Here is a 16,338-nt window from a genome sequence, read left to right as displayed (position 1 = left end):
GTCTCTTTAACACATAAAAGACATTTATTTTCCATGAATGGATTAATAGATACACCAGCTAAGTTTAGCCGGCGTACAGTAGCTGCAGCCGAGTTCCTCCAGGCTGGAGTTAGTTAGCACTGATAAATGACTGAGTCAGTGCAGAGTAATTACAGCTAATGTTATCTGCAGCAGCCTAAAGCTGAGGGAGCTAATGAGACCAGAGATGAGCTCTGCTCGGGCCTGTTTACAGCGGGGCTGGAGAGAGGACCCATCCCGTGAGCCCTGTTACATCTCCCGATGGGCTCATGGATGGACTTCTACCTGGAACCTGAGATATGATCATCCTAGGAAAGAGAAGACTTAATGGGACATTGATGTCTGTTAAAGCTAATAACTACTTCTTAATAAAGTGACCCCATGCATGAGTAACTCTATTTGGTTATTAACTGAGGGAGAGACAAGCAGTAAACATGTAATTCCCTGGTCATTTTAAGTAAGTTTATCTTAGATGTAGGAGGAGATTTTAATTAAAGTCTAATTAATAAAATGATTTTGGTGCTGGAATCTGATTGGATAAGACGAAGCTGATACAAAATAGCTGATATATGCAAACCTATTAATGCACCAAGACTGTATATCTATACATCTCTCAATATCAGGCTAATAAACTGCAGTGGGGTTCAAAAGTCTGAGACAAACTGAATAACTGATTTTCTTCATTTAAACATTCAGTTTTGAATTTAAACTACTGTAAAGTAAAAGAAAGCAGTAGTCTATTTAATTAGCATTATTCACTAATAAAATGTTAATTAATTGGTTACAGTGCTAACGTGAACTGATTATCGTTTAACTTTCAAAAGCAAAAAACCTAAACAAAACAACCAAAAAAACAAACAAACAAACAAACAAAGAAATTAAAACAAAACAACAAACAAAACAACAAATAACAAAAAAACTAGTGGCCTTTTGGACCCCATTAGATTACTACAAATAAATGTAATTATTTCTTTACCATTAGCTAAGTTTCCGTCCAAAGTTGTGAATTTAACTAACAAAATTGGAATATTGCATAAAGCAATTGCGAATAAAGCAGCGTTTCCATCCAGCGAGTCGAAGAGAACAAAATCATCACTTCCTGATAAACTGCTGCTAAATTTCACAAAGAAAAAGTATGAGAAGCCACTGTATATAGCCTAATAATTTTCGTATATAATAACTTACTTGTGCCTCAGAGCGCGCAGACGAAATGCAATAAAGTTATCTTGCTTTCGGAGGCAGATGCATGCTGTTTGGTCATGTAAGACAGATCTGGGACATAATTATACCGAACCACTTTGACGACAGACTTTGCTCAGGAATTTCAATATGATCAAAACAACATTTCAGATCCTTTGCAACAAGATTGATCCCCTGGTTAGTGTAGTTATGCCGTCCCATCGCACAAAATCACATTACTTTTTTGATGCACATTGAGGAATTTATTCAATAAAATTGTTTTCTTTTTGGATTAAAAAAAAAAGATCCAGCTCAATTAAGCGCATAAGTTTTTTATTTCCAGAATTTTATTTTATTTTTTAGAATTTATGCGCATCTTGGTGTTTCCATCAAGCGTATTTTTATGCAATATCCCAAAGTGCACATAAAAATACGTGGATGGAAACATAGCTATTAATGTCTCATTTTGCTGATTCTACTGTTCTATGAAAGCAGTAAAAAGCTACGAGAGGCAGCAAGTAACATCTTCATAAAGTTAACACAGTTAACTCTGCTTCACATTGTGCCAAACGACACCCTTTAACTGCATCCCGTGCCTTACTGCTTTATTCTAATGGTTCTAGGAACCCTAATGTATATTCTACCTCCCTCCCTACCTCCAGACTCTGCCTCCTTCCCTCTTCCTGGGCTTCTGCCCAGGCCGGCGACAGCAGTGCTGGGCTGTGCCTGCTCCTCTGCGCCCTTACCCCCCAGCCCGTTCTGCAGATCTCCTCCTGAGGGCGGTGTCCCGCGGCTCTTCTGCGGGGATGGAGGGGGACTGTCTTTGGAGGGGGCCAAGCCTCCACCACCCCCTCCGCCCACCCCTTGCCTCTCCTTCAGTTTCTTTTGCAGGCGCTCATAGGTTTTGCTAGCCCTTTCATCTCTGTGAGAAAATGCCGCACGTCCGTGTGGGGGGTGAGTATCTGAGGATATTGGAAAATAGAGAGACATGTAAGGAATAATGTGCAATGGAACGCTGAATTATTGAAAACCACTGCAGAGATGATAATTCTACTATGGCATCTCCCTTTTGGAATGGATTGTTTTCTTTTATCCTAGAAATGCAAAAGTTTCTTTAAGGAATTAGGGTCTGTAGTTAATATAATTATGTAAAAACAATAGTAATTTGTTATTTTATTATATTTTATATACTATTAATTAATATTTTTAATTTTTATATTTTTAGTTTCCATTTAAATTTTAGTTTGTTTTAGTAACTTAAACTTATTTTATATTATACTATTATATTTTATGTTTAATTGTGTTTAATAATTATATTATTATTTAATATTTGTATTTAGCTTTAATTTATTTTATTTCAGTTAAAACTTATACATTTAAGATAGTTACAAGGCAACATTTCTAATTTTTGTTTAAGTATTCATCTAATATTTATATTTTATTTTAGCTATAATAGATTTAGTTTAAGTTAAAACAACAACAACAGATTATTCCAATAATATTAATAAAACTACAATACTGTTTTTCTTTTCTCTCTTTATAACTGATTGTTTACTAGAAAAATGTACGCAATATTTAAATGAAAATACATTTTTATTATGTATTAATATTAATAATGAATAGCATAATAAATAGACATGTTAAATTAGTGATATTATCTTTAATAATTCAATTTAAATATATTTAATAATATAAAATATATAAATAAATATATTTAAACATTAAAAAGGCTTGTGTTTAATAGCATATTACATATACTGAAATTTTAGTAAAGTGACACCTCAAGTCTCTGGTAAGTCCCAGTGTTTCCAACAGGATTTTGTTTTTTGTTGTTTTGACTATTTACTGGCAACAAATTATCTCCCAGCTTCCAGTCTTTCTCTCAGAGTTCATAACTCTGCTAAAATTTAGTCCTATATTTTTGTCAAAGCGCTGTAGAGTCAGCAGTGGCGCAGCATGTTGTCCTCATTTTTTGCTGAAGCAAAAGTGTTGGTATGTGTGTACTGACCCTGCTCTGAGTAGATGGTGGTGTGTGCTGGGTGGTACTGGGAGATGTACTGGGGGTTCATATCTCCAGTTCCTCCAGGCATGCCTGAGTACAGGTGAGGGGGAGCGTGCATGATGTGCGGGTGCGGGATGAAGGCCTGCAGGTGGGCGTGGGGTGGTGGAGGGGGCGCGTGGTGAAGCGGGGAATGGCCCCCCGGATGAAACTCCGTCTGAGGTAAGACCAACACCCGCCTGACTCCATTCTCCTCAATGATCTATATGGAAATTGAGAGAAGTTAAGGCTCTGATACACTTCAAGTGAAATCGAAGAATGTACTGGTGTGACACCATTTAGAACAAAATCAGATCAAAATAAAATACATTTGGAGTTTATTGTAGGAGTTCGAAACAGTTTGCCAATTTAAAGGTGCTGTAAGTGATTTCTGAGAAACACTGCTAATATTAGAAATCAACCAAAACAAACAAACAAACCCCTCTCTTCATTGATTTGCCCCCAAAATGCAGATACACAATGAACAAGCGGATGTCTCCGTTATCTTCATTAAGCATCATTTTGCTTCGCTTGCTTTCAAACTAATGAAAAGGAAGAACAAAAAAAATGTACAGTACACAAAAGTATATTATAGGCATGAGTTTGTTGTTAGTCGGCAGCAGCACACCAGCTCCAGACAAACAATGAGACTTAAAACTGTCCTGTTACTATAGCTAACATTAAAACAACAGCATATCTTGATCTGTAAAACAGCAAAACCAATGTTACTCATGTATGGAGCAGAAACAACAACATCATCTGTTTTCAGGCCTTCCCGCTTAGGTCTCTACAGCGCTGGAAAGCTTTTCTAATATTAACGCGAGTCAAACTCTTGTCTGATCATAACCCTTCTTTTTCCAGTGGTATTCCTCTGACCTTTTTTTTTTTTTTTGTAATGTCTCTCAGCCATCTCTTTCTACAGTACTTTTTCAAATCTCTCTCCTGCTCACTCTCTCCTCCCCCATCATGAGAGGACATGCCCCCTATTGCTGATTGGCTACAAGTGTGTTGAGGCCAGGGCTCTGAACCGGTTCAAGGAACGAAAACGAAAACTGGAAACGAACAAAATTGACCGGAACGTAACCAGAAACGGAAACGAAATCAAATTTAATCGTTCTGAACAGAAACGCTAATTTGAAATGGCCATTAACCAGTTAATAACGTTATTTTTTTGTTCTATTTAATATTTTGAATTGGCAGTCAACCAATCACAAATTCAAATAGTACAGCCTATGCAAATGTGACACTTACGCACCCAAAGTGTGTGAAATGCCCGCGCTCAGGCTCTAAAGTGAGTGAGATACCCACGCTGACGCGCTTAGGCTCAGCTGTCAAGTCATCATAGGTTAGGTAAGTCACAATGGCAATGCCCTGGCATTAGTTTTTCCGATGAAATATGTCACCAACCATCAAGCATTAGGCCTACATTCAAGTGAAAATGAATGTCAAGTAGGCTAATATGCAGGTTGTTGTGCGTTTTGAAACCAGCGAAAATTGCAGGATATGTAGAACATGAGTTCACACAACGTCACATCACATACAGCGCTTCTATGAATGGAGAAAACAGAATAAAACTATAGGCTACATAACATATATAAAAATAAAAGGGAATTAGGCCTGTAGGCTACGCGATATTTCACTATATAATTAGGTCTACAGATGAACAAAACGAAAGTGGTTCATTGTGGCGCACTCCAAAGATCTAGGAAAGGAAACAGACATTCTGCTTGTTTTCGTTATTTAAGTGTCTTTTGTAAATGTATGAATTATGTCTTGCTTTTACCTGTATGACCACAAATTATGGAGTACAGTTTACTGTCTAAGAAAAAAAAAAAAATGCCAGTGGTCGCGCCGGCGCCTCACGCGCGCGCACAAATTCTTGCATTGCTTACTTGATGTTGCGGCCTGTTAAATAATTGAAATAAAATACAATCAACCAAACATTGACTGCCGTTTAGCCTACCACCCGTGACCACCGCCTGACTGTTCTGTTATGTGAAGGATGATGTCGATAATGCGAATGCAAGTACAAAGCTTACAGTAAATAATAGTTTAGCATTCGTCTCCAAAAACGGAAACAGTGCCGAATGAGAAAGGTAGGCTTCAGATTAATTCGTTTAGCATCTTATTTAGTTTTATTTCTAATAAACAAACCTGTTTCTCACCTTGAATATAGCAATAGAAGCTGGAATGGCGTTAAAAAAGAAAAGAGGATTTTTTTTTTTTTAAATTCGTTTTGGCTTGACGTATAGCCTGAATTAACTTTAGAGGTTTTGTGGTAAAATAAAATAGGGCAGTTTTGTTCATAGTTTATGTTTACAAACATTATAATTATATTATATATTATATATAGGCTAGGCTATTTGTAAACATTTTATTTTATTCACCAATAAATTACATTATTTCTGAATGTAATAATAAAATGCGACGTATACGCGACATATCTTTTTTCCTCTCAGGAATAGCTTCGGTATTTTTAACCATGCAGCAAACATTTTAGAATATCTTGAAAAATACTTTATAAACTGTTGATAGTTTTTCCTTTCGTTTAATAGTTTACATTTGGACAGAATCTTGTTATAAAAGATAATTGTAGTCCTATTGGCTAAGACGGCAAATTCTCTTTGTTTTTTAATAAATAAAATGCTGTACATATTATTATTATTATTATTCTTTTTATTATTAAGTAGGCTTCATGCAAAAAAAAAAAAAAGTTTAAAAAAAAAATAACGTTATTAACCGTTATTTTTTTCTAAACAAACCAGTTTCGGAATGTTACTAATACAGAAGGAACTCTGGAACAGAAACTTTAAAATACCGATTCTGCTCGGAGTGAAACGATTGAATTTTTTTTCCGTTTTTAAGCCCTGGTTGAGGCGCTCGGTCTGATCCACTTTCAAGCATTTCTCAGAAATCGCTTACTGCACCTTTAAAGCAATCTTTTGTATAAAGAACTAAATAAACGTGACGTGACTCGACAGGAGTGTTTAATTGCAGAGCTGAAGCAAACATATCCACATCGCTTTGATCAGATGCGTTCTTAACTGCCGTTTTTTCACCGCTATCATTTTTGTTGTGTTTATTTTGTTATGAGAGTAAAGCATGCAGCACATATTTGCATATTCAGCTGCATGGGCGACGTTGGGATGTTCGCTAACAGCATACCACTGCAAAGGTATTTACAACATTTTTTTTTTTTTTTTTTTACCCAATTGAAAAACAAAAAAGAACTTAATCAGCATATCAGGGCCTTTACATATGCTCTGTCCTATAAAACTAATGGATAAATATCCCTGTGCTCAATATGGACCAAGCTGAACAGTGTATTTTAACCTGATTTGAGCTAAAGATTTTGTTGAAACATACACCATTTCAGATTATTTTGTTTAATCTATTGTACTGCGCTTATAGTGTGAAAGCCTCCTAAGGCAGCATCATTTTGCTGAATAATGTTTGGAACAGCCTTCAAGTCGACAGAGCCTATGATGCCTGAAAACACTGTTAGGTAGGAAGCTCAACAGGTTTAGAAAAGCACCATAGAGATTTAAATTAGACTGAAAATTGCATCCTTTTCACCAAACCAAAATAACAACTCAACCTATAAACACCATAAAATAGTAGTACTGTAATGACTCACCTGCTGAACGTATCCAGGAGGCACATAGATTTGAGGCACTGAACCGTTTGGGGACATCATGGGAACCTGAGCAGGACCTGTGGAGGAAATTTTATGAGCAATGTTCAAGCAATTCAGCTTTGCCAACACAGGAATAAATCACATTTTAAAATAAATGGAAAATTTATTTTAAAATTATTTAACTGCATTATTGTTTTTATTGATGTTTGATCAAATAAATGCAGCCATGGTGATCATAAGAGACTTCTTTCAAAAACATAAAAAAAATCATTATTATTGACATTATTATTATTATTATTATTATTATTATTACTACTACTACTATTATACAGACATATTTTTATTGTTGCTATTCTTATTTTTTTTTTTTTTTTTTTTTTACTTTTAATGTATTTCTTACTACTACTACTACTACTACTACTACTACTACTAAAACTGCATAATTCTGGATAAATTTTTTTTGTTGTTGTTGTTTAAAATGGAGATCACTTTTCTCCCAAGATTCTGAATAGAAAACTGAACAAAATAACATGTAATTTTCAGGTTCTGGCAAAATGTTAATTGCTGCAGTCTATTAAAAAATAAAAAATAAAAAAAATAAATTAATTAATTTGAATTATTTATATAAAAAAAAAAAAAAAAAACAGTGTGAATGGATAATTCAATGACTCACTCATAACAATTTCACTTTTTTCATTACTGGATGAATCACCGTTTTTGAACAAATCTCAAATGAATGATTCAATTACATTTTTTTAACAGTCACTCATCGCCACCTATTGGTGTAATGATGTAACATATGAACTTTATTTGAAATGTCAAAATACTTTGAAAAGGTGATTTTGTTCTATTTTGATCACTACTGTGGGCATCAGTGATTATATCCGAACTATAAACTTTTATCCCAGTACTTCTGTTATAATCTGGATTTATTGTAAAACAGAAACAATGATACTGTGTGGTTAAAAAAAAAAAAAAAAAAAAAAAAAAAGACTATTTGTTAAGCTGTTTCATGCCTATATATGACAACTGCTCTCTCTGGATCAGCGCCAATGCAGATCTGAATGTTCACTGTGATTGTACTTGTCAAAGGTTTAGACAAAGCCGAATCGTTGACATTTAGTAATAAGATCGCGTGGAATCACAATCTTTTAATGATTAATTGTGCAGCTCTAACTACTACTATTATAATTATTATTACTATTAAAATGAGCAGAGAAGTAGTTTTATTAATATTAGTAGTAGTTAGTAGTCCTTATGTTTAAAAACTTTTATTGGTGAAATCAGGTCATGTGGTGCCACCATAAATGAAAAAATTATTTTCCGTTTGAAAATTTTTTTTTCATAATATTTTTAAAAAAAAATAATGATTAAGATTTGTACACATGTATTCAAGGTATAAGGAAAATGTTAGAAAAAATGTGTTTTCAAAACCATACTGAACCTACATGAACACAAATCTTAAGGTCATTGGGTGAGTAAATGACATTTTTAATTCAATTTAAATTTTCAAATGAAATTCAGATACAATGCAGGTCGGAAAATCTGTCATACTCACAGCTGTGTGCAGTTCACTTTCACATCAAAAGAGTTCAGTTTTCGGCCCAACATTGATAAGCATATTTACTACGTCAATGCAAATAATTCCTGACATTTACTTAGCTGGGTAAAGAAACACACTGATAAACGCCGGAGTCCGTGGAAGTATTAGCACTGGAGTGTTTGTTTCGGAAAAAACTGTGACTCAGCAAAGCCTGTTACAGATCGGCTCTTTCATGCCTTCCTTTGCAATCTGACACTTTCACTTTCAGAAAAGACTCGGAGAGCTTGTTAGAGCTGGATGATGCAAAGGACAGCAAACACGCATACAAATGCAAAATGACAAGTAAACACAGACCTCCGTCCTGCTGTGCAGGTGTAGTTCCTTCGCTCATGGTAAAAGGGCAAAGCAACAAAGAAAATAACAGTCCTCCACGAAGAACAGGAATGTGCGTGAGGGCTTATATTTGCTTTTCGTCCTCTTCCCTCTCTTTAGTGCAAAGGTTTCTAGCTCCACCTCTCCAGGCTAGAGTCACCAGTCACAGGTAAAAGGTAAAAGTCCTCGGCACTACAACTACAGACTAAGGGGTCAATGTTTTGGCTGGTATGGTCAAGTTAACTCCTGCTAGTAGACACCCTAACTACACCATTCTGCAGGCAAAAACAAATTTTTTAATGGATGAAATAAAACAAAATATAAACAAAACTAAAAATTAAAAAAATATATATATTTTTCCATTTAATTCATGGAAAAAAAAAAAAAAAAAAAAAACAGAACAAAACAAGCAAAGCGATCTAAGCATTCTAAGTATTAATTACATTTATTATTTTAATACAAATATACAATTACTTTTAGAAATGAATTATATTAGAACATAGAACGTAGCAACTGACTCCAACATGCACTCTTAAAGAGAAAGTGTGTGTTTTTTCCCCCACAAACCAGTTCAGCAGAAATCCCGCCCTGGAGCAGTTTCTAAAGATTTCATTGACCATGTCAATCACAGTAATGATTGCTTACACCAAACACTGATTCCTAAACCTACCCGTCACTCTAACCCCAGCCAATGAAACTGGTTGCAGGGCGGGATTTCCACTGAACTGGTTTGGGGAGAAAAAGAAAAAGAAAAAAGAAAAATCACGCAGAGAAAGTGCTTTTAAAGGGTAAAATTTATCACTATCCCTTTCAAGTTATTGTTAGATTATCTAAATATTAAAACAATCAAAAACGTAAATATTTACATGCTTTTATCCTAATGTCCTAATGGACTTGCATTCACCTTGCATTCAAGGTACACATTTACATTTTATCGGTTCTTGCTTTTCCTAGGAAACCCATGACCTTGGTGCTGTTAATGCCATGCTGTGCTGTTTAAAGGGTTAGTTCACTCAAAAAAGAATTTTCTGTCATTAATTACTCACCCTCATGTCGCTCCAAACCCGTAAGACCTTTGTTCATCTTCGGAAGACAAATTAAGATATTTTTGATAAAAATACAAGAGCTTCTGACCTCCGTGTACACAACAATGTCGTAACCAATTTCAAGGCCCAGAAAGGTAGTAAAGACATTGTTAAAATAGTCCATGTGACTACAGTAGTTCAACCTTAATGTTATGAAGTGACAAGATATTTTTTTGTTGTTGCACACAAAAAGTAACTTTATTCAACAATTTCTTTTCTTCCCAGTCATTCTCCTATGCTTCTCACGTTGTAAACCGTGCAGCGCTTCCGGGTTCTAAGTCAGAATGCCGGCTCAGTATTGGCCAGCTCCTGCGTCAGCAGCAAACGCATGCGGCGTGGTGCTCACGTGTACAGCATCAGCCAATAATGAGCTTGCGTTCTGATGTAGAAAGCCACTGCAGTCACATGGACTATTTTAATGATGTCTTTACTACATTTCTGGACCTTGAAAGTGGTGATTATATTGCTGTCTATGGACGAGTCATATTCCTCTCGGATTTCATAAAAAAATACTTTGTGTTCCGAAGATGAAAGGAGGTCTTACGGGTTTGGAACCACATGAGGGTGAGTAATTAATGACATAATTTTTTTTAATTTTGGGGTGAACTAACCCTTTAATGACAGAAATTTCATTTTTGGGTGAACTATCCCTTAATGCTATAGGAAAGGAAATATCTAATATCAGTGCCATTTTAAAATACAAAAAAAAAAATAATATTAACATTGTTATGATGTTCTCCACTTTGTTTTAAATATTACCTGATACCCCAAGCCATAGATTTTTATTTGTCATTGTATGACATTTTTGAAGAACCGTACAATTCTGTTAACTTTATAACACAATATTTTTCTCCTCTGTGTTTTTAAGTAGTCCGACAGCAGCAAGACTACAAATGGCCATTCAGTATAAACATTCAGATCATTATTCAAGTCACACATTTTCCACAAATTTCAGCAGCACTATTATTTGTAAAAGCCACACCAGAGAAACACAATGAAGAGATAAAATTGAGCCTAAGCATCTGGATGTAGCATAATGGAGGAACACGTTGACCTGCTCTGCTCAACCTGACCAAACACAGGCCTTATTAATCTAGCCAGAACGAGGAGTGGCCCGTCATAACATTTCCAATAGCCAAGGACCCTCGCGTTCCACCTGAGGATCAGAAAACTGATCTACCAAACACTGGATTACAGTCAAATTGTTTTTAAATATAATATCTCTGACTTCCCGCAAGAATATCAGACGCACAAACACACAAACATGGGGCGGTTTAATGGTTCTTGTTTCTACATCATGTGTCACTCTTGTATTAGCTCACATCCTCCCTTCCCCGGATCGCAGCTGTTTTCACTCCATGAACAGACTAACTCACATAATCAGCGAGTGCTTGCTGGAAGTAATTACGGCACGCACAAGCCGTCGCTGCTCTATAATCAGCGTCAAAGTGGGTCTCCGCGTATAAATGAGTGTGTACATGGTTGGTGACGTTCAAAACAGAAATGTCTGATCTTTTGAATGGAATTGGAATACTGGAAAAGTTGACCAATTGGAAAAATGCAAAGCAGCCACATCATGAAAAACAGGACCCTTTTGACATTTTGCTTGTGACTGGGACAATAAATCGAGAAATGATTCTGGATCGATTCCGAATGCATTGCGATTCTCTCTCAAATCGATTCTGAACTTCGTTTTTAACAGCAGATGGCACTGCGTTTTTAACAGCAGATGGCCATACTCTGCTTGCTTCCAATTACACACACCACTTGAACCTTCTATAAAATAATCATTCACAAAGTTCGAAAAGGTTGAAACGAATTACAATGGTGTTTGCAGTGGGCTGTTTACATTAATCTTGCATCATAAAAGCATTCTGAGGTCCAAGTACATTCTCAGCCTGCTTCTCAATGTGCATACTATCCATCCTAAATAGTATGTGACATTAGTAATATTCCATACTATTTAGGGTGAATAGTATGCACATTGGGATGCAGGGTCAGACTCAGTCGAACGCACGAGCAGTCGTCTTCGTGAGCATTTGAGCGTGCAGTTAAAAAGTAGTCTAGCCATCTGCTGTTAAAAACTAAGCTCAGAATTGATTCGAGAGAGAATTGCGATGCATTTGGAAAATCTCAGAATCGATCCACGAATCGAGATGAATTGTTTTGTCCCAGCCCTACTTGATTTACTTAAAAAAAAAAAAAAAAAAAGTCTTGAGTAATTTATTCACAAATCGTCAAGACAACACTGGTTGTGCTGTACAATTTTGATTCAAAAATCAACTTGAGTCATTCATTCGTCACAGTAATGAAGCACAGTGTTCTGTTTGCATCGGCAATAGAATGAATCTGTAGCTAATGGAACAAAAGAAGCACAGTGTGCCACTAGTGGCCAAAAAAGGAACTGCAAAAATAAATTCTTTCTGATGGGCTTCCTGAACTTTCTGAATGCCGCCTTCACATGCTCTTGGAATTATCATAAATACGTGTTTCCTAGGTTAAAAAAATTGCACATTAACACCCTCCCATTTCGAAGGCAGCATTACACCGTTTCCCATAGGTCGGTCAAACAGACAGCCCCGCCTTAAACTCGTGTCTCTGGTTGCATTGGGCTGGTTCAGCTGCACAAACACCCTGCTCTCTAGATACCAGCATTAACTATTAAAACACCATTGGTCAACCAATGCTAATATTTAAAAAACAACACTAACTTATACACAACATCACTCAATAAAGCATCCTATTAAAATCATTAGCCTGTCTTATAAGCCTTGTAGTACTACAAAGAGCATAGAGGACTATTAGCTCTTCACTTTGATGTGGAGTGCTGTGCTGGCTTTGAAGCCCGTTTTAGGAGAGACTCAAGCAGACTAATTGATGACTAATGACTCAGACTAACAGCCCTGCATCAGGTCACCTCAGATGCAAAATGCCCTGAGCGTGGGAGGAACCTGATCTAATTCTGCCTCAGAGACCCTCCTGACTAAGATGATCGATTTCTGATTTACGATATGGTTTGGCGGGGGCGTGGAAAGATGCTAATGTCTCAGCCGTCTGCAGCAAAAGACGACAACATGCATGAACATATGAATGAACGAACGAATGAATGAAGTACAAAAAAAAAAAAAAAAAAAGAGGGATGGCAAGGAAGGTAAGAGGATGAATGGGCTGTAATGGCAAAAGGAGTACAGGCTGGGTGTGGAAAAAACAGGGATGGGCTAGGTAGGCAAAAAAAAAAAAAAAAAAAAAAGACACCCACACTTTTACATCAGACTGACGCACAAGCACAGACAGAGATCAGACACAAAAGGCCACATCCCCCTCCCTCTTTCTATTTCTTTCTCTCTTATTTCAGATCCTGAAGAGCATGGGCGGTCTCCTGTTCTGCTGACGTGGACCCCCAGTGCCAGCCTTCCAGAGGAAACATCAACAAACACGTAGAGGACGAGAAAAACACACACGCACCGAGCCAAGAATAACTCCAAACAGGCAGTTCTGTTCTGAGAATAAACAGCCATTAAATCTTTTCTCTCTCAGACACAAACACAATCATAACCGACAAGTTTAAACAGAAACTATCACTCAGCAGCTCTGAAACACACATTTTGTGGACTGGCAACGAAAGCCAACAACATCGAGATCTGCTCACTAGGTTTGATGGCAAACACAAACCTTTTGCGGCTCACTCTGGATATTCAGGATGTTCAGTAAATGCTCTACTAAAATCCAATAAGATGAACAGGATCACTAGGCTACAACCTGACAAATGTGTCAGTTGAGATGCTCAACATCTCAATCTCAGCCTCAGCTGATATCCTGACAGACAGTCCCAATGTAGCTCTCCATTTCAGTTCTAGTTTCTGAACTTAAGACACATCAACAGTTAGTCTGCCTTTCAATTGTGAATTGGAGACAATGCAGTGGTCTTCATTTTGTCATGGTAATAATGAAAGAGCAGCACATGCAAACATAGAATACCTAGATAAAGCGGAGTATTGATGATAGAAGCTTGAGGAACTTATGAAATCAATACTGGAGGTTGCCCAGTTGCTGTACTGTCCATTCCAAGTAGGTGTACCTTCTCAAATTTAACCGTATCAAGAAGCTGATCATGTGAGCTTCATGGTCATCGTTCTACTCGAGTTCTACTCAAAACTTAACTTCATAAATGAACCCTCACCTCATCTCAAACCTTTATGTCTAGTTAAAAAAAAAAAATGAATGACTACAAGTTGCTTTGTCAGTGCAAATGGATATTTAACTTTGTGCTCCTGGATCCTGAATGTCTTTGCTCTTAGTTGCAGCTAATCCAACCAAAAAAAACTGGGATCTTGTCACACTCTCTGGGTCTAATTAATTACACTGGCCCCGGAAATAATCGAATCAAACATAGTTCCACCAACCCCTCGTCTAGGCTAATTGCTAATTACAAAACGTTAACCCAGCTCTAAACTGGCATTGCTGATTATCTGTTGTCTGATTAGTTGTAACTAATTTTCTTTCTTTCTTTAGGTGTAATGAAGGCTCTATCCTCTTAACACTTTGTCACCGGTTGAGAGAGTCCAACAGCGTTCCATTAGCGGATTAGAGAATCACTAGTGTTGGCCGACAGCATTCAGGGAAGGTGACGTGCAGGTCGGATGAACAGATAGAAGGATTACCAAAAGTACAGGTTATACTAACTTAATGACCAACCCCCTCCTGTGCAGTATGGAGAAATTTAACAAGGAGTCTTTTTTTATGCTAAATATTTTATTTGCATCCTTCACAGCCGTGTAACAAGCACTCTGTCACGCCCCAACGGACTGAGTGACATCCGTGTACATGCAGAGGGAGGAAGAGACCACAGCAATGTTTATGGAACAGAAAAAAACTAAATTTTTGGCGAACCTCCCACTGTCTCCTCTCGTGATGCTTCAAAAAATAACGCGATAGAGAAAGAAAGGCTAAGGGAAGTCAAGCTTGCTGGGATAATACGTTTTCGTCTTCATTCCTTGGACAGTATTCAATGGGGTATGATAAATCCCTTGTCTAAATTCGAAAGCCCACACAGATTTATCAGTGCATGGAATCTGTGTTTACTGCCCCAAGAGTTATGCTAAGACAACATGGCATGCAGAGATGTACATGCATGTGTGATCTAAAATAAGCATATTGATTAAGCTTGTTGAACCCTGCACCCATCTAATTGTTGAAGGATTATCATCAAATAAACCAAAAAGCAGTTGGATCTTTCTCCAAACCATCTCTCATCCTCCCTCTCTCCATCCATCCCTAAAGGCTTCAGCATAGTGGGATGAGTCATCGACTCATTCATTCCAAAACCTATGGACTGCAGATGCAGTGAATGAAGCGGGTACGGGAGAAACTGAAAGAGAGCGAATTCATAAATGAATATATATTGTGACATATCTTTCTGCAGAGACCCCACATATAGAAATGCATCAGGTTCATTCATGAATCCAAAGCAGAACATTTCAAAATGTTCATAAAATCATTGTTATGTAAATTGTCTCATTCAATCTACTGCATGAATGATTTAAAAGCAATGTATACAAAAATTTGTTCTATTTATTGAAAAAAGAAAGAAAACGGGCTGGGACTTAGTTTTATATATCATTTGTTAATGGGATTTTGAGAAAAATGAATGTGAGCTTATAGTCAATTGTGGAGGGGAGGAGTTTAAGCCAAATTTAAAAGCATGCATGCAATGAAAACTGATCCCATCTATTTTCTAAATGCATGTTATTGATCTTATTGTGAACAAGTCATTCATGTAGGGCTGTCACGATATTTTTTTTTCACACCACGGTTATTGTGCCCAAAAGAATTCATGATATACACGATACATCGCGATATCTATAGAATCCTTGGGGGGGGAAATGTATCAGTCAAATTAATTTTTACTTTACTACTTTAGTTTTTGTTTTTCAGGGTTGCTGCACATTTTTTAAGTCAAATTTAAGGCTTTTTAAGACATTTTTAAAACCTGAAGAAATAAAAATTAATACTAGCCTAGTAGCCTATATATTAGGGCTGTTACCAATCAAATGAAATCATTATCAACAAAATCCATCTTTGCAATACAGAGATGACACAGTGGCATTAATATATTTACACAGCATTTACAATTTGTCTACATAAACTTAATTATTTAAATATGGAATTATTTCTAATTTTAACTTTTTAATTCAAATGTACTTTAAATACGAAACTAAACTGCCAGTAGGTGGCAGCAAGGCACAGTCTTAATGAGTGATTGAGTCATTCATTCAACCGATTTGTTCAAATGACTGATTCATTCAAGAATGAAGTAAGTGACCATCTTTATTGAATGAGTCATTTAATCATTAATTAAACTGATTTGTTCAAAACGTGGATTCATTGAGTATAACAAAAACATTTCTGTCTGTTGCACAGGGGCTCTGTTCTGCTGTTCATAATTTTGAAATTTTCGTTAGCGAAA

General features: G+C 36.5%; 1 protein-coding gene across 8 annotated transcripts in view; it reads right to left on the bottom strand.

Annotated features, from left to right (window-relative positions):
* Positions 1 to 16,338, bottom strand: part of fndc3a (fibronectin type III domain containing 3A) — a 98,575-nt gene that overhangs the window by 34,754 nt on the left and 47,483 nt on the right. For 5 of the 8 annotated variants that reach the window (XM_051863886.1, XM_051863889.1, XM_051863891.1 and 2 more), the window contains 3 exons: positions 6,873 to 6,949; positions 3,206 to 3,458; positions 1,854 to 2,159 (listed from right to left, as the gene is read on the bottom strand). In XM_051863886.1, the coding sequence (XP_051719846.1) occupies positions 1,854 to 2,159; positions 3,206 to 3,458; positions 6,873 to 6,949 (636 nt within the window). Of the gene's footprint in view, positions 1 to 1,853; positions 2,160 to 3,205; positions 3,459 to 6,872; positions 6,950 to 8,430; positions 8,629 to 8,769; positions 8,921 to 16,338 lie in introns of those variants that run through there. The other 3 variants (XM_051863890.1, XM_051863894.1, XM_051863888.1) reach the window with 3 other exon arrangements.

Source organism: Ctenopharyngodon idella, chromosome 15 (genome assembly GCF_019924925.1).
Source record: "Ctenopharyngodon idella isolate HZGC_01 chromosome 15, HZGC01, whole genome shotgun sequence".
In the NCBI taxonomy this organism is placed as follows: Eukaryota; Metazoa; Chordata; class Actinopteri; order Cypriniformes; family Xenocyprididae; genus Ctenopharyngodon; species Ctenopharyngodon idella.
The sequence above is the reverse complement of the archived record's forward strand: the minus strand, read 5'-3'. Positions and strand labels throughout refer to the sequence as shown.